This window comes from Sphaeramia orbicularis, chromosome 16 (genome assembly GCF_902148855.1).
Source record: "Sphaeramia orbicularis chromosome 16, fSphaOr1.1, whole genome shotgun sequence".
NCBI lineage: Eukaryota > Metazoa > Chordata > Actinopteri > Kurtiformes > Apogonidae > Sphaeramia > Sphaeramia orbicularis.
The window spans coordinates 33,484,328-33,511,192 of record NC_043972.1 but is presented as its reverse complement, the minus strand read 5'-3'; the positions used below and the strand labels follow the sequence as shown (position 1 = coordinate 33,511,192).

Here is a 26,865-nt window from a genome sequence, read left to right as displayed (position 1 = left end):
GTGTGTGAAAGTTGGGGAAAACAACGGCTACTGATGTAAATTTTAGGATCCGTGAGGACATACAAGGTTGATCTGTGACGCAAAGTAAACAGGAGGATGAAAGATGAAGAGTAGAGTCACAGGATATGAACAAACCATGGCTTTCCCACGCTGTCACAAGTCTACGTTTGTTTCAGTCCTCCGTCAGAGGAATATTTATTGACAATACATTTACTACACAGTAAATTCTTTGAATTAGTTTTCTGCTGATTTGTTTATTTATCATTTATTGAGCCACCTAAAAAAGACCATTTTACTTATTGAATACATAGAGTGAAGAAGAGTGAACAAGGATAGAAAAAGCAAAAAACACAAAAAAAAAAGAGGTAATTTAGTCACATTTGTTTAGTAAGATGAATTTATATTATCCCAAAAAAGAGGGGAAATTTTGTAACATTCATTGATTGTCCCTAAATAATGAAACAGTGTCACTTCTTTAACATACCACAGATCTAAATCTTTTATTTAACAATCATTCAAGATGACCTGTGAAATAATGTACTAATTCTTAATAATAAAAAAAAAAAATGTACATCTGACAGTACGGTAATACAACACACTTATTAAAGTTTATAAAGGAGGAAACAAAAATAAACTAAGATTAAATGAGCCCTGAAAATATTTTAGGAAAAGAGGGTTTTTGTGAGAGGTATGTCCTATTTGCTCTACTTAATGAGGCCTTTTTCCAAACAGAGCTCTTTTTCCCCCATTTAAATCAGGACACCAAGATTTTATTATTTATTATTTTTTCAAGCTTTAATGTATAAAACAAACCCATGCTGAAAGAGCAACTAAAATACAGTCAAATAAACATCAGGTAAGGCCAGAAAGTGGAAACCTGTGGGTTCTGCTGGGAGGTGAAGTCTTTGGACAGTGTGCAGGTTCTTGTCATTACTGTCCCTGGTTTTGATGGCGCTGGTTCCAGCTCCTGTTTGATGATGTTGATGGATTAGTGCTTTGGTGTTAATGTGTAGTGCAGTGGTGGAGCTGAGGTTGTCTGCTGTGTGGGACAGAAGACAGAACAGGGACAGAGGCGCACATCATGCCAAAGACATCTGATGAAGAACAGGTAAAGACAAGGGGACCAAACACTGTCTGGTTTCAGACTAGATGGAGGTTTTCTTTTCTTCTCAGTTCAGTCCAGAGCCTTTTTTTTTTTTTTTTTTTTGCTGACTTTACCTTTCTTGTAATCTTCAGAAGTTATGTAGCTCTTATGGTTTGTGCACATATAAATCTTAGACCTTTCAGATTAGATATGGATGGTGTTTCTTTGATTTTATTCAAAGTGACGGATTGAGAGAAGACCGGAAATTAGAAGAATTTAAACTGAACGATATCAAACAAATATATGTCCAGACTTGAAGTAGGAATGAGGCATTTCATGGTGGGAATTTTTAACCACAGTGCTAATAGGCTGTGCCAGATGTGGACTGATGATACTACATAACCATGAATATATAATAAATGTCTTGTTTTATCTCTATGTAATACCCATAAAGTGTAATTGGAAGGCAAATTCGTCAGTGAAATCTCTCACATGTATTTTCTTTGCTTTAACCCACAGCAAGAAATCATATTCATTTCATTTAATTTCCTTTTTTCCCCCCTTTTTTTTTTTTTTTGCACTTTTTTCCCAGTATTTCACAGCTGCAGTTGGGATGCCCTTTAGAGGAGATATGTTTGAATGAATTGTTTTGAAAGCAGTGATAATAAGAGACTTGAAGCAGTTTCAAATCAAACTTGTGAGCATTAGGTGTTATTTGGTACATTTTCTGTCTCTAAAAACCTTATGACATTCTCAGTGTTTTCCTCTGATCTAAATGGTACCATATTTCACAGTGACAAACAGCCGTTTACATTTCTTACTGGGCTTGTCACTGGTCTAGTGGCCACTTTATAGTATAAACATATGGGATAAACCAGTGTAATGCAACAAACACTTGCTGCATTAGGGGCTCATAAGCTTTTCGAGGTGCAGCATTGTTGTGAATAACAGTTTGTGGCTGGTAGTGTTTAGTGAGGTTTAAAATAACCACCTAGACGATTTAGAGGTATCAAAAGTGTTCAAGAGCTTTTAACAGTGTAACTGTTGGCCACCTGCTATGTGGTGTATTCGTGTATTAATTATAAACGTCTATATCAGTCACTTTGTCATGTGATTGTAGTGACTCATGTACAGAGTGTTCAGACTGTTTTTTAGAGCAGTTTTGTGTATCATCAATCTGTGTAACACTCTCATTTGTCCTTGCAATACTATTTATTCCTACCACTACTGGATATTTTGCAGCACCATATTATGTTATTTTGGAAACTGTAGTTGTGTTCAGCTGGTTGAGCTTTAATCCTTGGTTGGGCCTCATGGTCAGATCTGCCATCTCTCCTTTCCTGTGTGAACATGAGACTGAAATGCATGGCACCCAGCCCTTCTTATGATTTAGCTTCTTGCTTTGCTGTGTGGTACGATGCATGTGATCCGTAGGTTTCAGTTGCACATTGTAGCTGCACCTGGATCTGCAGTATTTTACAGCTCCTATGGTTTTAACGAGTGTAATGCAGTGTGGATCACAGGGTGTCATGTTTTCTGCCTCTGTGTGTATGTGTATGTGTGTGTGGTTATAGGTGTAAAGCGCACACATAGTCGGAAGGGGAAGATGTGGTATGTCCTCTCTTTCCGGATCTCTTCCTCTGGCTACCTTCCAGCCCCCTGCCTCTTCTCAGGGAGGGGTTTTTCCAATCTCTATGCCCGTTTTGTCTATTTCTGTCTACCAGAGTATTCAGGTTGGTGTGTATCCCTTACACACACTCCGCACATTCCTCATCTCTTTCTCGTTATCTCAAAACTGTTCACACTGGATCTGGTTTTATCCTTCTCCCAAGTCTCAGTTGTCATGGGTATTTTTCCTTCTCATTCGTCTCTTCTTTTTGCTTCTCTCCCTCCATTCTTTAACATTTAAGCCCAAAGGTAATTTTTGTTTCAAACTCTAAATTTCTCTGTTTCAGCTGTACGGTGAGTACAGGGAGCAACTGGGGAACTTTGCCAGACGGGAGGCTGCACGCTTACTTACAGAGAGACAATGGAGGAGACATACAGGGGACAACACAACAGCCACTGGCCGCAAAGGGCACGGCCGGCGGCATCACCATCACCCCACGACCCTGGAGTCGCATCACAGTCATGCCTCTTCCACCAAGAAGCCACGACCCTACTCCAAATGCCAAGGTGAATACAGAGTTATACACATACAAGACGATAGCAAGTTGAATTAAGAACTTTTATTTGTCAGTATATTTTACATGAAGACATGCAACACACTCTGCATTTATCCCATCACTAGCTGAAACATGCAGGAACACCACAAACTGCAGACTAAGAGCAGTGGGCTGCCATGTCCGGCACCTGGGGTGCTAAGGGGGGGTAGGGGTGGGGGTGGATTAAGTGCCTTGATCAAGGGTACATCAGCCAACAATTCCTCTGCTGATCTGGAGAATAGAACCAGTGACCATTTGGTCACAAACCAACCCTCCAATCTGTAGGCTACAGCCGTTGTAAGACTGTGAACTTCGCTGAAACTTTCCTGGATACATTCAATGTTAACCTCATCTTTAAATACTACATGTTTAAAGCTACATTAAAATATCTAATATCAATTAGGACTATGTTTTAAGCTATGTTGACTTGTATGCTTATATAATGTAATTTTTTCCCCCAACACTGTTCACACTAGCATTTAAATGCACCCTATGTGCTCCTATGTGCTGCTGAACACCCCACGGGTTCCTGTTTGCAGGGTTCCCACTGGGTCTTAAAAGTCTTGAATTTACAAATCTCCATTCAATACCTTAAAAATGTCTTTAAATGTATTAAATTTCATGTGATAGGTCTTAAGTTATGTTACCATAAACTTGTTGGCTGTAATGTGTTTAAACGTGTCCAAGCTGCAAAGAAAGTAACATTAGTCATCTCAGTTCAACCCATTCCAACCCGAAAAATTATAACAAAACTAGGAACCAGTTATCGCTAACTTTGCAGCCCCCAGAGGGAATAAAGGCATTGGAGTAAATAAATACATTTGACTAAATTCTAGGAGTTATACATTTTTGCTAGTATGACCATGAAATAGGCATTAAATTGTGTTCTAAGTAGTCTTAAAAAGATCTTAACAAGTCTTAAATTTAACTTGTAGAAACCTGTAGGACCCCTGTGTTTGGGTGGCACAGCTGCATAGCTCTTAGTACTCTTACCTCACAGCTAGTAGGTTCCAGGTTCAATTTTAGATTAGATTAGATTTAATTTATTGGTCCCCGTGGGGAAATTCATCTTCACTGACTGAAAACATTACAGGAAAAAAAAAAAAAAAAAAAAAATTGACCAGAGCCTTACTGTGTTCAGTTTACAGTATGTCTTGTGCAGGTTTCCTGCAGGTCCTCTGGTTTCCCCACCATCAAAAACAGGTATAGAAATGTTAATTCTCCCATCAGTGACTTTGACCAAGGCACTGATGAAGCTCTGGAGGTCCTTTAGCGCTTTTAATGGTATCTCAGTATTTCTAATGAGCTAATGCTAATGCTAATGTGAGGTGCTGTGTGTATTAGGAGGGGTAAAATGCAGAGACGGAATTTCCCTGTGGGGATAATAGTTAACCTTAAACTTATAAAGGTTCTTCCAATAATACAGTCTACTCTCGTTATACCGCCAACTTCCGTTCACGGCCAAATTGGCGGTATAGCGAAAATGGCGTTACAACGGGTTGCGTCCATAATGTGCATGTCTTTACTATATGATGTCTATGCTGCCTCCGTTAACCCGTTCTAATAGCGTTTCTAAATAAATCTTGACTCTGTTATGTTGTAAGGGATCATTTAAAGTGGGGAATTATTTTAAGCATTATTATACCGTGTCGGGAAATGACACCCCGTCATCTTGAGGCTTTGGCTTAATCCCACGTCCTCTTCCCGACATCCTGACCTACTGAGTGTTCTGCGATAAATGAACGGTGGCCGTTCCGTAGACCTACTCGTAGCTTGTCGTGATCAGCGTCTGGCGCGTTTGTTTCAGTGCATTGTTAAAATTTATGTGTACTCGATGGCAATCACGCTGGCGGTATAACGGTCGGGAAATCAATGGTATAAGTTGTTTGTGCATGGAACTGGGCTGGCGGATGGCGATAGGCGGAAATGGCGGTAGCTAATGGAATAATACATTGGGGATTTTTGTGCAATGGTTTTGGTCGGCAGTGAGCGAAAATGGCGGTATAACGGCGGGCGCTTTAACGAGAGTAGACTGTAGTTCTTTTCAGTCATCACCTCTGATCTACTGTCAGTGGTTAGAGAATGGTGTATTGAATGACACACATCAGGCCCTTTAGTAATAGTAATAATATATCACACTTACATAGCGCTTTTTTGGACACTCAAAGACGCTTTTACCTGTATCTTAGAAATAACTCAACTGTATTTGAAGTGTTTCTGGGCATTGACCTATGGGCAGTGAATTGTATCTCCAGCCAGTTAATAACAGCACCCCGTACGTGTGAGGGCTGAAAAATGTCAAAACAAAATCATTATGGTGTAGCAGGCCAAAGTATACCCCCGCTCAATTTATACCCGGGGTATAATCTGGCCAAGGCTTCTTTAACCCCGGGTATAGTCTGGACTGAGGGTGTACTTTGGCCTTTTACACTGGCTATACAGCTCTCTCCTCTCTCTGCTTTTCATACTTGCTGCACAGTTCTGTCTGAGATAAAGCATACACACAGTCCATTCAGTCTATCTCTAACAGACCTGTTGGTGACACACTGAAGTCAAGAAGTGTGTGCTTTGGTTGTGTAATGCCACTAGAAAATTCCCATCATGTTTTGTGAAGGTGTGTGTGTGTTTTCAAAATAACCACTGTGACATTATTTTTCTGTTTCCCTGTTTTTTTTCCTCACTATGCCGCTTGCTCTCATTCTCATTTCATTCCTTTCTAATTCTGTCTGTGTCGTCTGAACTGCTCTGTTTCCAAACATAAGCAAAACATTTTCCATACTTTGCAGTTACTTCATCTAAATGAACTTGCGTAATGTGAACACACAAAACATACCTAATGTAACTAAAATTTAAATACATGACTCCCAATTTCCTAAATATTTTTTCATGTCAGATGTTCATCAGCCATGGTGCTTAAAAGAACTGCATGATCCAACACTTCCTCACATATTATTATGGTTTCAATTCTAATTTAAGTCTACCATATTCTTCAGTCTTTCCATCTGTCCTGATTGCTTTTGAAGTTAATTTTCATGGCTGTACCAGTCAGACCCAATGTGAACCTTTGAATGTAAGTTTCAGTGCTAATGTAGCTCACATGAAAGTTTAGGCTATGTTGGTGATGTAAATGATGTTAAGTAACATCATATGAAACATGGATCCATCATTGAACTTATGCACTGTTTCATTAGCTCGATTTATGTCCTATTTACAACTTGTGTTCTTAAAGATTCAGGGTGTAGACTGAGAAATGCAGAAATGGAATACAGTAATCATAATTATGTTCATTAGTGTATGATGAAAAAAGAATCACTGATTTTTGTTACCTTAAAATGAGTCCTATCCACAGAGTCAGCCATGTTTCAATGTCACAGTAGCTCAGAATGAATTTTCTCTTTTTCTCCCCTTCGCAATTTTAAGGCAGGTGACATCCAGTGTTAAGGTGTCTTATTGTCAACTATTATGTATGAGTGAACAAGAGAGTTATTAGTCCTTCAACTGCAAACCAAAATTGAAACACTAACACTGGCTCCACTGAGGTTTTGTTTGTTTTTTCTGGTTTTTGTTTTTGTTTTTGTTTTTTTTTGCATATTTAGTGACCATTGTACGGGATGGTGGGGTTGATTTCATTCTGCAGCTTCACTGATATTAACCCACAAAGACCCAGTGCTACTTTTGTGGCAGTTCCCAAAAGAATTTTTCTCTCTATTTTACTATTCTTAAGTGATTTCTCACCATTTATTATAATATTATCCTCTGTATTTTGCATTTTTCATTGTAAATCCTGTATTTTCCTATATTTAATTTGTTCTGTTGAATTTAGACGTTCATGAAAACCCCTTTTTCCGTAAGATATATCATTAACTGAACATAAATACAGACATCTCAATTCACTGTCATTGATCTAACTCCATAGGTTTTACTGGTGAATCAATGTTGTAGAAGATGATGTTTCCACGTTCACTACGGAGCAGCTGAACATCTAAATGGGTCATATCTGATGATCATGAAAAGATGAATAACTGCATTTTACATAATTATTTACATGTATTGATAGGATTAATGGATCAACAGGTATTAAACATTTTAGATCAGTAGATGCTTTTGGTTACCAGTGCAGGTTTGGGTCTTTATGGGTTAATATGATATGATTAATATGAAACTGAATATTACACACTGCATGTTAGATAAACTTTTTCTAATTAATGCGATGTATCCATTATGTAAATGTTCGAACATAGCAGACCATTCCGTGATTTCTGTGCTAAAATGATCTATCGCGTCTCTCTAATAACACTTTTCCTCATAATGACACTGAATGAGCTCCTCTTAGACATTGTTACAACAGCAAAGTGTCAGTAATTAAATGATGTGAAAAATGGGTTCAAGGTGATTCATTAATTTTCTTTGTCTGTCCCAGATTGTTTGGCTCGTGTACGCCGGTACATAGTGACCAAGATGGGGGAGGACTGGATTTTCCTGGTTCTTCTTGGGCTTACAATGGCTCTGGTCAGCTGGAGCATGGACTATGCTAGTGCCAAGAGTCTGCAAGGTACCACAGGAACAGATCACAAGGATTATTACGTCAAACAGGCTGTTCAGTGGGGTCTTATCATGTCTATAAACACTTTTTTATTTCCTCTGGTTTCTTGTCTTTCAGCTTATAAGTGGATGCATGGAGAGCTTAAGGGCAACGTGCCGCTCCAGTACCTCGCCTGGGTTACTTATCCCATGATCCTTGTCATGTTTGCATCGCTCTTCTGTCACTTGGTTTCCCCACAGGCCATTGGTAAGCCCGTCCATCAACCTGTCAGCCTCTCTCATCCTCCCTCAGTATCTGCTTCCTCCCTCTGTTCACCTCCTTATACCTCTGTTATACCACATTTTAAAGTGTTTACTTATTATTTTATCCTCTGTTTTCCTGTGGTCCTCGTAGGCTCTGGTATTCCTGAGCTGAAAACTATCTTAAGAGGTGTAGTGCTGAAGGAGTATCTGACCCTCAAAGCCTTTGTGGCTAAAGTCATCGGCCTCACTGCTGGCCTGGGGAGTGGGATGCCAGTGGGTAAGGAGGTAAATAAACATTCTTTTGTCCATTTACTGTCTGCACTGCCCTGTATTTATTACCATTCACTCATCTTGCATCACTGTCTTCATCATTTCTCTCTTTCCTTTCTTGCTCCATCACACTGTTTTTTTTTTTTCAATCTTGGAGGATAATAAATCATCTTCTGTCATGTTTTTCCTCTTTTCCTCCTCTCCCGGGACTGAAGCAAATTATTCAAGACCTCAGCAAAGGAGTACATTTATTTTCCCCATTACAGTAGCAGGGCAACTGTCTCATCCTGCAATTACACAGTGATTTATCTGTTCTGATACATCATGTCCTAGTTTAGACTCCCTGTTTTACAGCTTACAATTGTCAGTGTTATTATAACATTATATCATGTGGTGATCTGTGATTTCCTCCTGCAGGGTCCCTTTGTCCACATCGCCAGCATCTGTGCTGCAGTGCTGAGTCGATTCATGTCCATCTTCTCAGGAGTTTATGAGGTAAGATGAAGGCCTGACCAAAAAAGGACTACATTACCCATAAGCCCAGCTTCCCACTAACCAGTCTAATAAAGCCATGGAATGTGTTTTATTGTCATGTTATGTATTTACAGGGTTCCCAAGGGCCTGAAAACTTGAGAAAATGTTAATGAACTTGTGTTTTATAGATGTTTATGCCTTACTAAATAAGCCAATGTTTTATTGTCATGTTATGTATTTACAGGGTTCCCAAGGGCCTGAAAACTTGAGAAAATGTTAATGAACTTGTGTTTTATAGATGTTTATGCCTTACTAAATAAGCCAACTTTTAGACTTTGAAATTGGACATTCTTTGAATTTGAGTGGGAACCCTGTGTCCTCTCCCATTTGTCGCTTTCGTGCCCCTCTCATACCCCCTCCTCTTTTATCTTGTGTCTTTGTTTTGGCTCGCCCCCTCGCACCTCGTCTGTGTTTGTGTCTCACTGTATTAATAGTGTGACGGTAATGTCTGGCATGTGTATTAACAGTGACCTCCCATATCCCTGTCCCTCTTTGTCCCTCCTCCCCTTTGCTTTCTCATTCATCCGCTCATCTGTGTCCCTGCTCCTCCCCCTTTTCTGTCTCCACCCATGAACTTTAACCCCAGAATGGCACCCATAACCAGGACCTGTTGGTGTGTGCGTGTGCCGTAGGAGTGGCCACCTGTTTTGCTGCCCCTGTGGGAGGCAAGTCTCACCATTGCCCCCCCTCCCTCCCAACCCCAAACCCAACCCCAAACCCAACCCCCAGACTCACTCAGGCTCAGGTCTCTGGTCAGCTTTGTCATCCAGAAATTGCATCAGTAATCAAAATATGGAAGTCAAATATAAATTGACAATCTGGATAATTGTTTTGTTTTCTCAATCAATACCTCCAAATAGTAGTTTTTTAGCATTAACTTATCTTATCTCCCTTAACTATATTCTTCTTATTGAAGTGTTTCAGACAGCACATCCAGGTTTTTATGCCTACTAGTTTATACACTTTTGCATTCACTTATTTCAGTTTTTTGTAATGACATTAATACACCACACTATCAAAGTCAACATTTGTTTCTGTCCAGTGTTGCTTTATTTATTTAGTTATTTATTTATTTGCAAAGATCTTGTATTAATGATGGGAAATTGGACCACTCTTTTCCATCACATCCCAAACATTCTCAAATCAGTTCAGGTCTGGATTCTGTGGTGGCCAATTCATGTGTGAAGATGATGTCTCATTCTTCCTGAGCCATTTTCACAATTTGATCCTGATAAATCCTGGTTTTGTCATCTTGGAATATGTCCACTGATGTTCAGACCTGGTCATTCTATATATTCAGGTAGTCATGTGACCTAATTTTTTGGACACATAAATTTGCTGAACTTACACCTGATCATAATACTGCCCCCACAGGTTTGTACTGTAGGGACTAGGCATGATGGGTAATCACTTCTCACCCTGATGTGCCCATTATTCTGGAGTAGGGTCGGTCTGGACTCATCAGACCACATGACCTTGTTGTGGCTGAAACATGTTAATTATTACAGTAATTATCCAATTGAAGGATCTTACCTGTTTACTTAGTTAAATCTAGGTGGAGACTTTTTTTGGCTGAGCAGTATGTGACAAAAAATAAATACATTTTATATTTATATATTTACCTCAAAATCACCTGTTCATGTTGAGAAATGTTGTTGTGTGGCATCAACAAGTGCAATCAGAGAAGGGCAAAAGAATCTGAAGAGCAAGAGTCATGACCCTTTGGAACATGAAATTAACTTTCTGTTACATTCATTTCAAAATGGGAAAGTGAATGAGCGATTCTTAGTAGTCAAAAGATAATATTAATTTACTGAAAATACATTATTGTTGTATTTTTTATTTATTTATTTTTTTATTTAGTCCTTATTACTCTACTTTCATCTAATCATACACAACCCTTAAAACCACAGTCATCTGTGGGACAAGAGCATCAGTACAACATACAATACACTGTCTTTGCATAAATGATCTTTGGTGGTGGTTAGATGAAGGAAAAAAGATCTCACCTACAAAACGAAGCTAAAGCTGATGACCGCTGACGGTGACTGCAGAAAGCCCTGGCTCCCATACACTTACACTGAACTTGGCTCTAAAAGCACTGAATCAGTTTTGTTTTTGTTTTTTTTCCAGGACTCATTTGATGTAGTTGGGCCCTTTAATAAGTGATCTGGTGGTTGATCTGGAAACCATTGTCCTGTTAATTAGATCTCAGGTTTTAATAAAGCCCTGATGTCTTTTGTGTCAGGCTATGATTGACAGGTGATTTGTATGCTGAGTTTCTGTTTTACTAGTGTCAAGTTAATAAAAACACAGACAGTTTTTGATTTGATTTTTTTTGTTTAGTGATTTATTCTGAACATGCAATGAAATTTAACAATATATATGAACAAGCAAAACATAATAATAATACAAAAATCAACATCAATACAATCTTAAAAAGAAGAACAGCACAATAGTTTCATTTACATACCCGAAAAGGGGTGGCAAGAAGTGCAATTTCTTTAATCCCACCCCCTCTCCATACAACAGACAGTTTATGAGTAGTTGTGGTTAGCTTACACTAAGAAAACTGCAAATTGATGCAGTGCTTGATGTGGTTCACTGTTTTATAGAGTCAGTAGCTGGAGCTCTGACCCCAGGGGCTCCCATAATTCCACCCCTTATGCCCAAAATGGTCACCTCTGGGGCCAAAATGCCAACATGATGACGGATAAAGTCCAACCTACTGGCTTTAAAACAACAGTCATTTACTTTGGGCTTTGGTAGGTGGATATTTTCAACATTTATACAGAGCCAGGCCACCGAGCTAAGATAATTGACTCTGTGCTAAGTTTGTAATTAGCCTAAAGCTTTTAGAGTGGTATCAGTTCTTTCATCTGGGCAGGAAAGTGAATCAACATATCTCCCAATTTCCAAATCAATTTGTATAAAACTGACCTCAGATCTGCCTCTGTGTGAGTGTGAAGTGTTTAAGTAACTAAATATGCAGCGATGGAGTGAGATAATGTAATATCAGAGACTCTGTGTGTGAGCTTTGAATTATAAGGTTCTATCAATTGGTTCTGACATGGTGAACTAAAAAAACCCACAAACCTTCGGATAATAATAGACACAGAGCCTTAAAATTCAACGCCATGATTCAAAACTGTTATTTTACGATGACCTCTTGCTCCTGTCTGAAAATTGTTCTGACAATCTGACCAATTAGTTCATTTCCTGAAGGCTTAATTACTTCCTTTAAATGTGATTAGCATGGGCATCCTCACTCTGCTGTTTGCTCTTGTGGGTTTTTCTGTCTCTTTATCACTTTTTTCAGTGAACATTATTTATTCACTTTATTCCATTTTCCTCCCCTCTGTCATCTCTACCCTCATGTTTCCTCACCTTGATCTATTATTCTCTCTTTCCTCATCTCATTCTCTTGTCTTTCTGTCACATTTAACTCCTCATCACCATCACTTTCCCCTTCATCGTTTCTGGCCTTTCATCCCTCACCCTGTCTCACCCCTCCTCACCCCCTGCTTTGTCCTCCCCCTCTCTGTTTTCTGTGTCAGTAGAACCCTTATGGTTACACAGATATTCTGACTGTTGGCTGTGCCGTGGGAGTGGGATGCTGTTTCGGCACTCCACTAGGAGGTACTGTACAACCTGCACGCTGCCTCTCACAACCTAAAACCCTTCACTAAACATCTGCCTTTACTGAATAAATTCAGTGCCAAATCTTTATTATGCAATTTTTTTTTACAAGGGCAGGATTAAGTATCAAACTCTGAGGTGTTATCATGTATCAAACCCATCACAATTCAGCATAAATCTGAATTATTTATTCACTGGATCTTTTTATTAAGGCAAAACAGAGATACTCAATTTCAGACCTGGAGTTATTTTCTTATTCACAATAAAAAATAAATCAATTCACAATGGGATTTTTTTAAACTAAAATGCTGCTATCAAAGCTGCGAGGGCTGAAATTAGGGTTAAAAACACCAGAATTCAAAAATACACACCTTCTCCTCTGTGTCCAAATAAAAGACTATATAAAGGTAAATGATCCAATGCCGTTTCACATTGTTGTGGAAAAGTAAGGTTATTTGACAGAGCGTCTGTGTCGAGTTACAGAATATAATAGTCATGTCTTGTTTTCCAGAATCTGTAATTGCTGCTGTCAATCATGTCAAAACCTACACGTCAAAACCTCCTGTCACAGGTTCTATACCTTGAAAACAGGGTCCAGAGAACGGGGTAGATTTCTTCTTGTCTGTCATACCGCTTAAATTACAACATAGTGAAAGGTCCTTACTAGCACAACAGCTGTAAATGTAATAAAATATATGATTTATTTGTCATAAGTACTTAGTTTTAACCACCTCAGACCCAGCGATGACTTTTTTCCATGATGTTTGTGAACAAGAGTTTCACAGCTTTATTAAAAAGACAAAGAAAAAGCTGTCCACTCTAAAGGATATCCATAGAAAAAAAAGCAGAAATTTCTAATGTCCTGAGACCCAGGACATTAGAAATTTAATTAATGAGTTAATAGTCTGTTAATTTGCAAATAAATCATTTCAAATAAAGATGAGTTGGCTATGATCCTGTTATTTTGCAAAAAGTGAACTCTTGGTAAAGCAAGAGGAGTATCCCAGATATAAATGTTAATATACACAGTACATATGCAGTATATAGGTTAATTCTCCTGTCAGTGCACTTGACCACAGTACTGATGACTATCTGGAACTGGTTCCTGAGCTCCTTCAGTGGCAGCTCACTGCTCCTAATGTGCTGAGTGTTAATGCCAAGTGCTGATGTCAGATGCTCTTTATATTATAATGTGTAAAATGCATAAACTGAGTTTCACTTCAAGACTGCACTGATGAGCACACTGATGAGTTTTTTCAACCTTTAAAGCAATATCAAAGTCTTGGAATCTCTATTTGACAGCCCAGAATGAACTCTGATAAAGATTTATAACATATCTAAAAAATAAAAATAATCAGGGACATCTCAAAACCTCTTTCTTATTTGTGCTATTTAAGAAATGGTCTCCTTGTTTTGTTTAAACTTAGTGGAAATCCACTTCTAAAAGCCTGGTTTCTTATTGTCCTACTTAAATGTATTTCCCTGCATTATTTATAGTATTTTATGTGAGTTTTTCTTTAGTGTTTTTCCCTTCAGTGGGTGTTTGTTAGTTGGAAAAGAGTGATGTCATATCTTGTTAGCTCCAATCATCGAGTATAACAGTAGAATTCAGCATCCTGGTTATGTTGCCAGGCAACTGTCAGTCAAATTAAACCACATCCACTCAGTCCTGATGCAGCCGTTGGCTGAGTTCAACCATGTGTGCAAATCATACTATATCGAAGGGTTTACCCCAGAACTCAAATTTTTTATTGGGAATATCAGGGAAACACATTAAAAGTTTTAATGAACTTTCATTCATTTTAGCAGTTTTATTACATTTATTTCTAGTTGTTTTTATGTGATCCTTTAGTTTTCTATTGGATGGCATTTCAGTGTCATTGTACATGTTACAGTGACAATTAAGAATGTTGTCTATTCTATTCTATTCTATTCTATTCTATTCTATTCTATTCTATTCTATTCTATTATTTTGCATTTCTGAAATTAAATTATATTAGGGATATTAAGAATTTGTGAAATTAATATGTAAACAGGAGTATAAAATGTTTAAAAAGTACACAACCTCATTCAACTGTTGGTTTAAAATACTGTAACTTGAAAATTTTGTTGAAATACACACAAAAGAAGATAACAGAGGACCTCAGTTTAATCATCTAACTGATTTGTGTACCATCTTTTTAACCACAGCAAAATTCAACCTCACTGTGTGATGTTAAAACATCCTTTGTGCACTGGAATAGCATACAGTTATCCATTAAATGGATTTTTATTTTCTGTTCGGCCCTTTTATCTCATAATAATGTTTCTGATGTTTTGTATGTGTCTGTGATTGATTTACATACTGTTTATGTCTGTACACTTGACTGCACCTGTGTGTGTTTTCTGTGTGTATGTGTGTGTATTTGTTCATTCCCTGTGGCTGTTCCTGTTGTGTATAATTACACCCTCAGCGTCAAGTGCTTATTTAACTCATCTCTGTTTCTCTTTCTCCTTGTTTCACACACCATCCACGCTCATGTCTCCTCTCCTCTTTAATCCCTCCTCTTCCTCTGTCCTTCTTCCTCCCTCACTCTCCGCCACCACCAGGGGTGTTGTTCAGTATTGAGGTCACGTCTACCTACTTTGCGGTGAGGAATTACTGGCGGGGATATTTTGCCGCCACATTCAGCGCCTTCATATTCAGGGTGCTCTCAGTTTGGAACAAGGATGCTGGTGAGACACACATCTAACACACACACACACACACACAGTCAAAAGACTGCTGAGCTGGTATGTTATGGAAAGCAGCTGGATATGACAGCTAAGTAATACTTGCCTCTGTAGATAAACCCGAAATGTTTTAAATCATCACCTACAGAATTTACACACTCCAATAGAAACATAAAGCCTCTGCTTGTTGCGGTCTATCTATCTTAATATTTTCCAGACAAGATCCACCAGGGGGTCTGTTGTATGCTGCTTCAAAACAAATTTAGGAGTCTTTCTCCTTTTTGTTGTCCAGTTTTCATTAGACAAACATCTCTGGGTCTGAGGTAATATTTCCCAACATGCAGTCTCCTTTCTAATCTTAGAAAACTGATATCCTCTTTGAACCCCCAAAATAGCCATCTCTTTTTAATTATTTATACACACCATTTCCTCGGACCGCCTATAACTTTGATTAGAGGACATATTTGCTGTGGCATCTTTTATGCCACACAATGCTTATGCAATGTCATAATAAATTAATGCAACATCCAGGGTTACATTCATTTTTGGCCAAGGTCTTGTATTGATGTGGGGGAGTCAGACTATTGTGTAAAGTCCTCTCAATCGTATCTTAAAAATTCTCGAAGGGATTCAGGTCTGGACAATCCATGTGTGAAAACGATGTCTCATACTGGCAAGTCCTCCACTAATGAATACTGGTATTGTCATCCTAGAATATGTCTGAAGAAAAAAAAGGTCTTTCAGTTTGTTCAGGCTCAGCTGACCTCATTTTTTGGACATATAACGTTGCTGAGCCTAGACATGACCAGCTGAAGCAACCCCAGATCATAACACTGCCCCCACAGGCTTGTACTGTAGGCACTAGGCATGATGGGTAATCATTTTATCTGCCTCTCTTCTCACCCTGATGCATCATCACTCTGGAACAGTGTCAATCTGGACTCATCAAACCACATGACCTTTATCCACTGAAACACAGTCCAATCTTTATGCTCTCTATCAAACTGATGGTTGTTCAAGAAAGGAGAAGCTACTCACGGTGTCAGGCAGAGTTAAATAACCTGTTGTAGCTGAAACATTAATCACTGTCATAATTAACTGATTAAAGGATCTGAATTTGCGATAATTTAATGAGTTAAATCCAGGTTTTTTGGCCTTTTTGTGTATTTTAACATTTGTCACAGACCTGCTTTTTTATTTCCTTTAAACTCTTTAAAAAGTATAAAACTGAAGTAAGTAAATTCAACTTCAGGATACTTTATACAGAGAAGCTGACATAGGGATTGAGATATTTTTCAACTATTTATTTTTTTAACTGACAAAAAAGGGAGAAAAAAAAAGTAAAAAACAGATGACAGCTAGTTATAAAAATGATTAGATTGATGCATAATTAAGAGAAAAAAATCTTATCAACACATTAATCATCTTCCCTCAAATTATATAACAAGAATGATATTTTTATGAACTCTGGGATTAACTTGGATCCCTTAGTTATAAAACATTTACATATAATTTTAACATAGTCCTCACCAGTAAACCCAGTAAAAGATCATCCCCCCATGGCAAACATGTATGAGTCTTTCCAGTGGGAGAAGATGTAAAATGTTATATTTAAACCAGATTTTTTTGATTGAGATCTTATCTTTTTGAGCTTCCCTTTTCTGTCTTTCTCAGTCACAATCACAGCTCTCTTCAAAACTAACTTCCGGATGGATTTCCCCTTCGATCTGCAGGAGCTTCCTGCCTTTGCAATTATAGGGTAAATATCAGAACATGTGTCTGTATGTGAGTGCAGTGGTTTAAGGTTATCCCTAATGACCGCCCTCATGTGTTTTAGGATCTCATGTGGCTTCCTGGGTGCGTTCTTCGTCTACCTGAACAGACAGGTGGTTCTTTTCATGAGAAGACCAACGGCGCTCACTCGCTTCCTAACCAAACAGTGAGATTTCCAACACATACACTTAACCATGAACATAGGCTTTGGTCTGATAATGTTACACCAATACACCAATTTATTCCTGTTTATGCTAGGAATGTCTTTATTCATGAAATGATACACCCTTCAGGATATAAAAGAATATAATGATAAGACTTTCATTCATACTTTCAAGTATATATTCTCTTGTAGATCACCTTTTATGTTTAACTCCACGACAGACATGATCTACTTTTCTGTTTGGCAAAGTAACTCTTTAAATTTGCCATAAAGGGAAGAAAAAGATTGACAGTTGTCAGTTGAGTCCATGACTGACAGGGGCCCTAGAAAATAGTACAACATCAGTCAATTTTTTAAATGAAAATTATTGACCCATCACCATAAAAGAATGTTTGCTTCACCAAGCACTAATAAACTCATTTGTTTCTTTGATTTAGTTTTGTTTTTGGCAGAAAATAATAAAATCCAGTCAGCCGTCACCATATCTAGGTGACAGTGTTATACAAGGAAGAAGCATATGAGAGATGAGAAAAAGGCAGAAAAAGGAATTAAATGTATTTCTGTCCAAGAAGTAAAACTATACTTTATTTGTATTTGTATAGCAATGTAAAAAAAAAATCTAATACTGTTATCATTAAAGAAAATTATTAACCCATAAAGACCCAGTGCTATTTGTGTGGCAGTTCCCAACTAGATTTCACCTTTTTTAAGTGATTTATCATCAATTATTATATCTTTATTTTCCGAATTTTGTATTTTTCTAGTGAAAATCATGCATTTTCCTCTATTTAATTCACTGATCATGTAAATGTCTATAAAAACTCAGATTAATGTCAAACGTTATTATATCAAAAACAGAGAAAATTGAAGAGAAAGTGACTTTTTCAGCAAAGATATCATTAACTGAACATAAACCCAGTGTCTCCATCTACTGTCGTTGATCCAACTCCATGGGTATTACTGGTGAATCAATATTGTAGAAAATGACGGTGTTTCCACATTCATTACGGAGCCTCTGAACGTCCAAATGGGTCATATCTGATGACCATGAATAGATAATAAACTGCATTTTGCACCAGTTATTTACATATATTGATAGGATTAGTGGATCAACAGGTATTAAACAGTTTATATCCTGTTCATATATGTAGATACTTCTGGTTACCAGTGACTGTTTGGGTCTTTGTAGGTTAAACTGTTAAAGATGGTTGGTATGTTATGCATCAATCTTGTGCAAAATGGTCAAATCTATTGTAAGCAGTTTATTTATTTTTAGTTATCCATGCCTGCACAGTGTTATATTGAAGTGGAGAGACTCAAATTGATATTTTTCACAGCGGCCTCAAGTCCCTGGTGGCCCTCCTGCACTTCACCTAGATCTGAAATCTGCACCTGTACACAGTAATACAACAGTGAGGGTGAATCTGACAGTAGAAGCTCTTCCTGGAAACTCAAGACATTTGTGCATTTAAATCCAATTCCTCCTAATGTATCTCAACTTCACTCTATGAACTCATCAGTCTCACAACACTGGCCAAGACAGCAGCAAAGCCTTAACAACCTCTCAGCCACTTATTCACTCAATGGGGAGATTCACTTATCCTCTGAGACTAAACAGTCAGGGAACATTAGTCTCCACCATTAGAGAGAAGAGAGCTGCAGCACTGGGAGAGCCGTGCAATCAATGTCGACACATACTTGCACCAAGACATTCATTTCTGTTATGAAAGGTAGTTGTAGGACCTCTTGTTAATGGTTGTATGTATGTGTGTGTGTTCCCAGTCGACTGATCTATCCTGGTGCAGTAACACTGATCATCGCCACCTTCACATTTCCTCCAGGTTTTGGGCAGTTTATGGCTGGAGAGGTTAGCAACAACATTCATCTAATGATCTCTGAGCTCTTCTCGATGTGTGTTCATTAACATTTATGGTGTTTTAAGAATAGAAACTGCCTAAAAATAATAGTTATACTCAATGTGTGTTCCTTGTCGTAGCTCATGCCCAGGGAGTGCATCAACTCCCTGTTTGATAATTTCACCTGGACCAAAATCTCAGGTTCCCCTCTTCCCCCCGGCCTGGGTCGCTCATCTGCATGGCTGCATCCCCGTGTCAGCATCTTCATCATCCTTCTCCTCTTCTTCATCATGAAGGTACGTCCCTCTTTCACAACTGCTGTGATCACATGGAAAATGTCTGGATCCAACCTTGATCCTGTTTTTGTGTTGCAGTTCTGGATGTCAGCAGTTTCCACCACGATGCCCATCCCTTCGGGGGCTTTTATGCCAGTGTTCATATTAGGTAAGAGGATTTAGTAATGCGAGTGCAGTATCTCCTGCTGAGCTTCAGATCAATTTGTCTTTAACAGCATGTCTTATCTCTCTCTTCTAGGAGCCGCGTTTGGTCGCCTTGTAGGAGAGATCATGGCTACCCTTTTCCCAAATGGAATCCTATTTGATGGGATAGTCTACCGCATACTGCCAGGAGGCTACGCTGTCATTGGTCAGTCCACTGAGCTTAGTGCTTCACCCAGGATTAATTTCAGAAAAAATAAAGGGATGCCTTCAATGAATGACCCTCAAAGTACCACAAGTATTGAAAGATTCACTACTGGTGTAAGACGATATCAAGTGGTTCCCAAACCTTTTCATCTTGAAACCCAAAAAATCAATTCCTCCAAAATGTCCAAAATATGCACAATTTTTTTCAGTTTTTTCAATTAAACTCTGCTGGGATTGTCAGATCATGACCATAGACATAGCGGGTAATGTTTGCAACACACTGACCGCAGCTCACAAACAAGTTGCTCGAACAATGCGAATATTAACATACAAACAACTATGACAGACCTTTCCATTGTCAAAACACTGTCTCTGAATGTCATTTTTGTCTTGTTGTGTCTTTTACATTATTTTCATCTGTAGTCTTTTCCGCTATATTTGTCCTGTTATGTCTGTTATGTCATTTTTCTCATTACATCTTTTACATTGTTTTTTTTTGTCTTGTTGCATATTCTCTGTCATTTTTGTCTTGCTATGTATTTTACAGTTTGTGTTTCTCCTCTGCATTGTGCACAGGTTTGGTGAGGTCAGCATTTATAAATTTGTACAGAGAACACTTTGCTACCATTTCATTCAGTAAATAAGTTTGCATATCATATCTTCCATATCAATACACTAAAAACAGCTGTGTGGCACCATTTTGGGACCTGATCTATAGGTTTTGTAGCATAGCAAAATTAGATAAAGTCTTGCTGACATATTTAATCCTAAATCCTCTATAATGACATATCACCAGATTTTTGCCAATACCCAGTCTGTCCTGTTACTTACCATCTTAAAATGTTAGCACCATTGTAATCTTAAAATCTAAAACAAAAGGATTTTTTTCCCTTATTTTTTAGTTATAATTTCTGCCTCCAAAAGACTTGCTTTTTAGGAATCAGCTGAATGAATGATAAATGACATATTATCTAACTATTGTGTATGCTCCCCTCTGCCTACCATTAGGTGCTGCAGCAATGACGGGAGCTGTCACACACACAGTCTCTACAGCAGTAATCTGCTTTGAGTTAACCGGCCAGATCTCCCACATCTTACCCATGATGGTGGCGGTCATCCTGGCAAACATGGTGGCTCAAGGTCTGCAGCCGTCTCTTTACGACTCCATCATCCAGGTGAAGAAGCTGCCCTACCTGCCTGAGCTGGCCCTCGGGCACATCAGGTAAAGCCTGTTTACCCAGAGCATTTATGTTCTGTGTCTATATTATGTCTGTACTTGTGTGTTCTCCAGCTGTCTTTATGCAGCAGATGGTAATTACCGCTTTATTTCCCTGCATCCCCAGCAAGTATAACATCTTTGTGGAAGACATCATGGTGCGCAAGGTGAAGTTCCTGTCTTCTCAGTCCAGCTTTCGAGAACTGAACCATCTGTTAGAAACAACAACCCTGAAAACAATCCCACTGGTCGACTCTAAAGGTGAAATGATGACGCATCGCTCATCTATCTCTCAACTCTCAGTGGCTCCTTCTTTCCCTTTTGAGCCTTTTTTAGTACTAAAGAAATATTTTTTTTTCATGTGTTGGATTGTATTCCAGCACAATGTTTGGCTTTGGAACGGATTAACATGCCTGATCAGAGACTCACTAAAAAGACATCTAATTGGAACATTTCACATCGACATACCTCTGTTAATGAACTGAAACCCTTATTTTATTGGAGCTTTTTGTTATTACTTTGCCACAAGAGGATGCTTTGTAATACTTAGGGTAGTAGAAGAAAAATATCTTTCATGAATAGAGAAAGGTGCTCTTTTTGTATGTGACATAAACAAAAAATATAGATGTATTGTCTCATAAACAATAACTACAATGTGGAAGCTTTATGTGAAGTTAATTAAAAACGTCCCCCTGTGCACCGTTGCATTGAATAACATTACTACCAGCCATCACTCCAGAGGAGGACAGACTTTGTTTGCTGTGAGAGTGAAACTGAAAGAAGGATTTGTTTTTGTTTAACTGTTCTGTCTACAAGGACGTAGGGGATGCAATCATTTATGTTGACTTCTTTTAGCTGGAAGATTATGAAAAACTTGAGCTGCTTCAAGAGAGATTGTTTTTGCCAAGGATGGGAGAAAATATAGTGGAGCTGAAAGAACTAGTTTATAATGAAACACAGTGACACGTTTTACCTGCTGGATTTATGTTTCTGATGTCTTGTAAACCTTGAGGGTTGGGCATCATGTGTGTAGAATAATAAAAGTCAAATCAAATAAAAGGAGATGTACATGAGAGGGCTGATTGAGTGAGATATACCCTTACCCTGTTTCCATTAAATAGACTTTTGCATTTTGAACTTTGATATTAGACGGTAGAGAGGAAAAAACAAGGAATGAAATGCAACACAGCAAACTGAGACACAGACTCCTGATTTTGATACTAAGATAATTACCAATTGGCTCTGCTTTAACATAAACATACAAAATTTGTCAAAACTTCTCTTGAACAAAGACACAATTCTCCTATTTTCCTCTGTAGATTCCATGATTCTCCTCGGTTCCATCGAGAGAACAGAGCTTCAAGCCATCTTTGACTGGTGGCTCTCACCAGAAAGACGAGTCTTTGAAAGAGGTCAGAATTCACCGGGCCAGGGCTCCAAAGTCAGCTGGGAGTCCTTCACTTTTGTAGATGAGGAGGGTGGAGAGGAGAGTGCAGACAAGGTGTGAAAAACACACTATAAATTGTCTCACAGGGGGGATGTTGTGAGCTGAGTGGTGAGTTTATTTACGATGCCATTCCTGTATTTTTCCTTAGACTGCTCCAGTGCAGGAAGAATGTAATGGACCCATCCCATCTCCAAAACCTCAGGAGCCCTCCACCAATCACACAGGCTCGGGTAACATGGCACATAAAGGATAGGTCCACTCCTCAGATGTCACTTCCTTTCACCACTTACATGTGTTGTTATGTTGTGTCCTTAGACAAGCGTAAGCTGCCATCAGTCAGGAGGACGCTTCAGAGGCTCTTCTCCTCCTCGTCTTCGTCAGGCCAGACTGAAACTCAGGTATGCTGCTGCGATCAATCTTGGCCACTCATCAAACTGACCCCCGAAGCTGAAAGGGGCAGCACATCACTGATCCGCTGTCGAGTTTGCAGTGACAGTTTAGACAGTGGCATCAGTCTACTAATGTGTCTGGAAGGGGAATGGTTTAATCTATGCAATGAGGAGTTTTATTTCCTGGGTGTTGCCGTAAAGCCACCAGGGGGCATCTTCCTATCATCTGTACAGCTGTTCACACTGACCGTCCATCTGTCTGTCCTTCATCTCTCTTTCTATCTCCCCCTCCTGCACCAGGAGACTGCACCCCCTCCAGTAACTGATACCATGTCCCCAGAGGAGGTAATGCACTGTATTGATTCAGTATCCTCATGGCCAATAATGAGTCAATGAAGCTGGGAATCAATAATTGCTGCTTCCATTTCTGTGACTTGTTATTGGATGATGCAGATCAAAGCCTGGGAAGAGGCAGAGCTTGATAAACCGGTTGATATGGAGCAGATCCGCATAGATCCCTCCCCGTTTCAGCTGGTGGAGAGAACATCTCTACACAAGGTGAGCATACCGGGGCATCCACATTATGCACAATACTGATACATCAATACTAAACAACAGAGTGTACAACAGAATCAGATTTATAAACATTTTGATTTTGACTTAACCATTCATTTTTTGTTTCCAGCTGTATTTTCTGTTTTGCATCTCTTTTCTAAAGGGACACCACTTTTTGCACATGAAAGGTTCAGTGTGTAATATTATTCACTTTACCCTATCTTCCATTGGCATCAAAAATCACAACAAAACATCTCTAGGGCCAATGTTTAGTTTGTTCTTTCTGAGATTTTTAGTTAAAAGTTAAAATTCTGAAAATATCTCTTACAACAGCAACATTTTACCAAAACCTTGGACAAATCTGGGACAAATTGAAGTTTCCTCTTCCACAGATATCAGTGACGTCATAAGACAACATCTAGAAATTTTGAGAAAAAAAAAATCAAAAATTGATCATATATATTATGGTGCTTCATGTGTAGTGCTAACTAATAAAGCTGAAATGATGCTCTGCCACTTTTTATTCTCTGTGTGGAAATAGAGCGCCCTCATGTAGATTTTTTTTAAAGCAATTAAATATTCATTCAATCAATAGAACCAATACAGAAAATGGAATGGTCATATTCACAACATCATCTCATACACTGAGTAATAGGTAAGACATTGTTCCTTGAAATCATCTTGTAGTTTTTGAGAAACACAGTGAATTGAATGTATAAAGAAATAAACAAACAAAGACACTCTGTTAAACTTAAATTGAAAGCATTTTATGCTACAGATGAACATGTTGATCAGTCAAGGCACATATTAATGCCAAATCTGAATAATAACTGCTGTTCATAAAGTTGGAATCATTTTGTTTTCAGGCACATTCCTCTTTTTATTCCTCTTTTTACACTTAGGTAATCACCTTTGACAGGGTGCAGTGATTACAAACAGACTTCCAGTTGCACTTTATCTATCAAGAATAAATCACATTGTCATAGTCGTTTCATAAGAAGAGGTAAAAGTGTTTTATTCTAAATTTATGGGCAACAGTGTACTTCAACGTCCACTGCTAAACTGCTTTAGGTCAGTCATTATGTAAACTACTCTGTACATCTGATATAGCTTATTGAAATGAAACTGAAGTCCTCTTCCCATAAAACGCTCTCTGAATTTTTGTGTCTGTTAACTTAATAAATCTGGATCATACTCATCTATTTCTGCAGTTATATCCCCCTAAATCTTACACACGGAACCTTTAAATTCAGCTGAACTTTACTATTTCAGTCTAAAAGTGACATCTTTTGTGCCTGAACGGAAATACCTCTGAGTATAAGAAACTCTAATGAGAGTTAGTTATCTCGTCTCGAGCTTGATAATAGAGACAGGTGACATATTAAGAACTGTTTAAAGGTCAATCCACGTCTTCCATAGGTCACAAGGGGTCACTGGAAGGTTTCATTTGTATAAAATGATGTGCATTACATGCTATGGCCTTAGCAGCTGTCAGATCTCAACCCAAATGAACATCTCTAGGAGATTTTGGACTAATATGTTAGACAGCTCTTCTCGTCACAATCATCCAAATACCAAATGTGGGAATATCTACAAGTATGGTTCACAGACTAGTGGAATCAAAGACAAAGTGCATTGAAACTGCTCTGGCAACACGTGGTGGACCTGTGGCCCTCTAAGACACTGTGTTTGTTCTTATGTTAATTAGTTACCAGTCTGTAAATAAGAAAACCTCAGTTACATATTTTATTCATGGAGATTATGTTCAAAGACTTAGGGAGTGGTCTGAAAGATGCAAGTGTTCAACATATAATAAAAAAGGGCTGTAGAACTCCTTTATGTTTTCATCCTTAGGGAAAACTAAAAATTCCTATGTATATTAGAGTTTATACTGTGACTCATATTCCATAGCACTGCCATATATTTCTTTTTTTACTTGTTTATGAGGAGCAGTGCAGTGCAGTCATGTGGGCAGAATGCTGTCATGGTACAGGACATTTAACACTGACTGGATCATGTCCTCCTCTCTCTTATTACTCAGACCCACACACTGTTCTCTTTGCTGGGTCTCAGTCACGCATATGTCACCAGTATTGGAAAGCTGGTGGGTGTTGTGGCGCTGAAAGAGGTAAAGTCACCTTTATTGCTTTGTTTTTTTTTTTTCTTTTATCTACATGTTTTTGTTACCTCTCTGGGTTTAATCCTTTAATGCGGGCTGACAGTGAGCAGTGATGAGTTCACACTGTGGGCAGTTCTGTCATTGGGTACATCGTGCTTTACGCTCTGATTCATGCATTTTTTTTTCTATTAACCATCCTCACAACTCATCTCTATGCATGCTCATTTTAGTGATTCACATTTGTTTCATTCCTGGATGATTTCCCACTGCAGACATTTCAATGTTTTCCTCTCCTCTAACAGTTACAAAAGGCCATAGAGGGCTCCACTCGCAGCGGGGTGAGGTTACGTCCACCTCTGGCCAGTTTTAGAGACGCCAGCAGGAAAGCCAAGAAGCACCAGCCTCCCTCATCCACCCCTTCCTCCCCCACCCGGGACAGAGACCTATGGGGGGAAGGGAGCAGAAGGGAGGGGGAGTTGGGGAGGAAGGAGTCCAAGGAGGATTTCCAAAGGAAATCTTCCAGAGCAGGTCCCGGGGGTGACACCGCTCCCTCCTCCCCCAGCAGTGTGGGGAGTGCCAGTGGCTCTTCCTCCAACACAAGAGGGGCTGATGTTACTCCACAAGAGCCGGCATCCCCTTCTACCTCCTCCCCTACCTCCCCTTCACCTCCTGCCTCTCCAGTGTCACCCACCAGTCCAGTGCTCACTCTGTCCTCCCTGCAAGAGGAGCGGGAGAGTGAGGAGTCAGACGAGCCCATATAGGAGGGAGGATTTTTAAGAGGAAAGACTTAGTGGCTGGAGGAGCTCCTCCTGGGCACACCTCCGGCCCTCACAGACATTCAGCTCTCAGTGAGCAGGACAAACTGGTGCACATTAAGCTCCTTGTACACTTGTAGTACAGGATTTTCTTTTTGTACTCACAACAACAGTCTCACTTTTTTCACTCTCCAAATCTCAGGTGCCTTCCTGTGTCTTCTGAACTGCAGACAGACAGTCATGTTCAGTCCCACATATCACTCATGTTACGTTCATCCATATAATGTGCGTCATATGTATCAATGTTTGTTAATTTCATTAAGTACCTTGAGATCAAATGACTGACAGCTATGAACTGTATGATTAATAATATATCGATAAAGACTTAATTTGACACAAATGTCAATGTGATCATGCATTTAAAGGTCAATGATTGAGGTTCATTTTAAATTAAATCTTATGTTTATCATATATTTGCTGTATGGTAAATATTCGAATCACTTATACCAGTCTGTAATTTTTAAATATAATAAATATTAAAAATGTGTCTTCTAGCTTTATCTAATCTTTTAATTATGATGATTAGAAAACCTTTGGGGGCATAAATCACCAAATCAGTGATTGTATCCCAGTTTTGAGACTTTACAAGCAAATTTCTTTTTAGCGCATAGATGTTTTTCTGATGAAGGTCAACATTGTGTTTCAGGTTTTGATTCCTAA

At 38.8% G+C, this 26,865-nt stretch overlaps 1 protein-coding gene and 1 long non-coding RNA gene across 2 annotated transcripts in view; one reads left to right on the top strand and one right to left on the bottom strand.

Moving 5' to 3' along the window:
- The window catches only part of clcn1b (chloride channel, voltage-sensitive 1b), a 32,823-nt gene extending 6,672 nt beyond the window's left edge, over positions 1-26,151 (top strand). Inside the window, exons 2-23 of the mRNA XM_030158109.1 lie at positions 3,040-3,259; positions 7,709-7,840; positions 7,949-8,077; positions 8,225-8,358; positions 8,761-8,838; positions 12,438-12,516; positions 15,106-15,231; positions 16,903-16,987; positions 17,066-17,167; positions 18,947-19,031; positions 19,161-19,316; positions 19,395-19,464; positions 19,555-19,665; positions 20,673-20,886; positions 21,008-21,141; positions 22,200-22,381; positions 22,476-22,557; positions 22,643-22,725; positions 23,017-23,061; positions 23,170-23,274; positions 25,313-25,399; positions 25,693-26,151. Of these exons, the coding sequence (XP_030013969.1) occupies positions 3,040-3,259; positions 7,709-7,840; positions 7,949-8,077; positions 8,225-8,358; positions 8,761-8,838; positions 12,438-12,516; positions 15,106-15,231; positions 16,903-16,987; positions 17,066-17,167; positions 18,947-19,031; positions 19,161-19,316; positions 19,395-19,464; positions 19,555-19,665; positions 20,673-20,886; positions 21,008-21,141; positions 22,200-22,381; positions 22,476-22,557; positions 22,643-22,725; positions 23,017-23,061; positions 23,170-23,274; positions 25,313-25,399; positions 25,693-26,151 (2,898 nt within the window). The remainder of the gene's footprint in view (positions 1-3,039; positions 3,260-7,708; positions 7,841-7,948; positions 8,078-8,224; positions 8,359-8,760; positions 8,839-12,437; positions 12,517-15,105; positions 15,232-16,902; positions 16,988-17,065; positions 17,168-18,946; positions 19,032-19,160; positions 19,317-19,394; positions 19,465-19,554; positions 19,666-20,672; positions 20,887-21,007; positions 21,142-22,199; positions 22,382-22,475; positions 22,558-22,642; positions 22,726-23,016; positions 23,062-23,169; positions 23,275-25,312; positions 25,400-25,692) is intronic.
- Positions 13,721-14,490, bottom strand: LOC115435592 (uncharacterized). Its single transcript, XR_003937711.1, has 3 exons — positions 14,403-14,490; positions 14,180-14,185; positions 13,721-13,734 (listed from the first exon to the last, which is right to left on the bottom strand). It is a non-coding gene; the product is annotated as an uncharacterized LOC115435592 (long non-coding RNA).
- Positions 26,152-26,865: the final 714 nt, after the last annotated feature.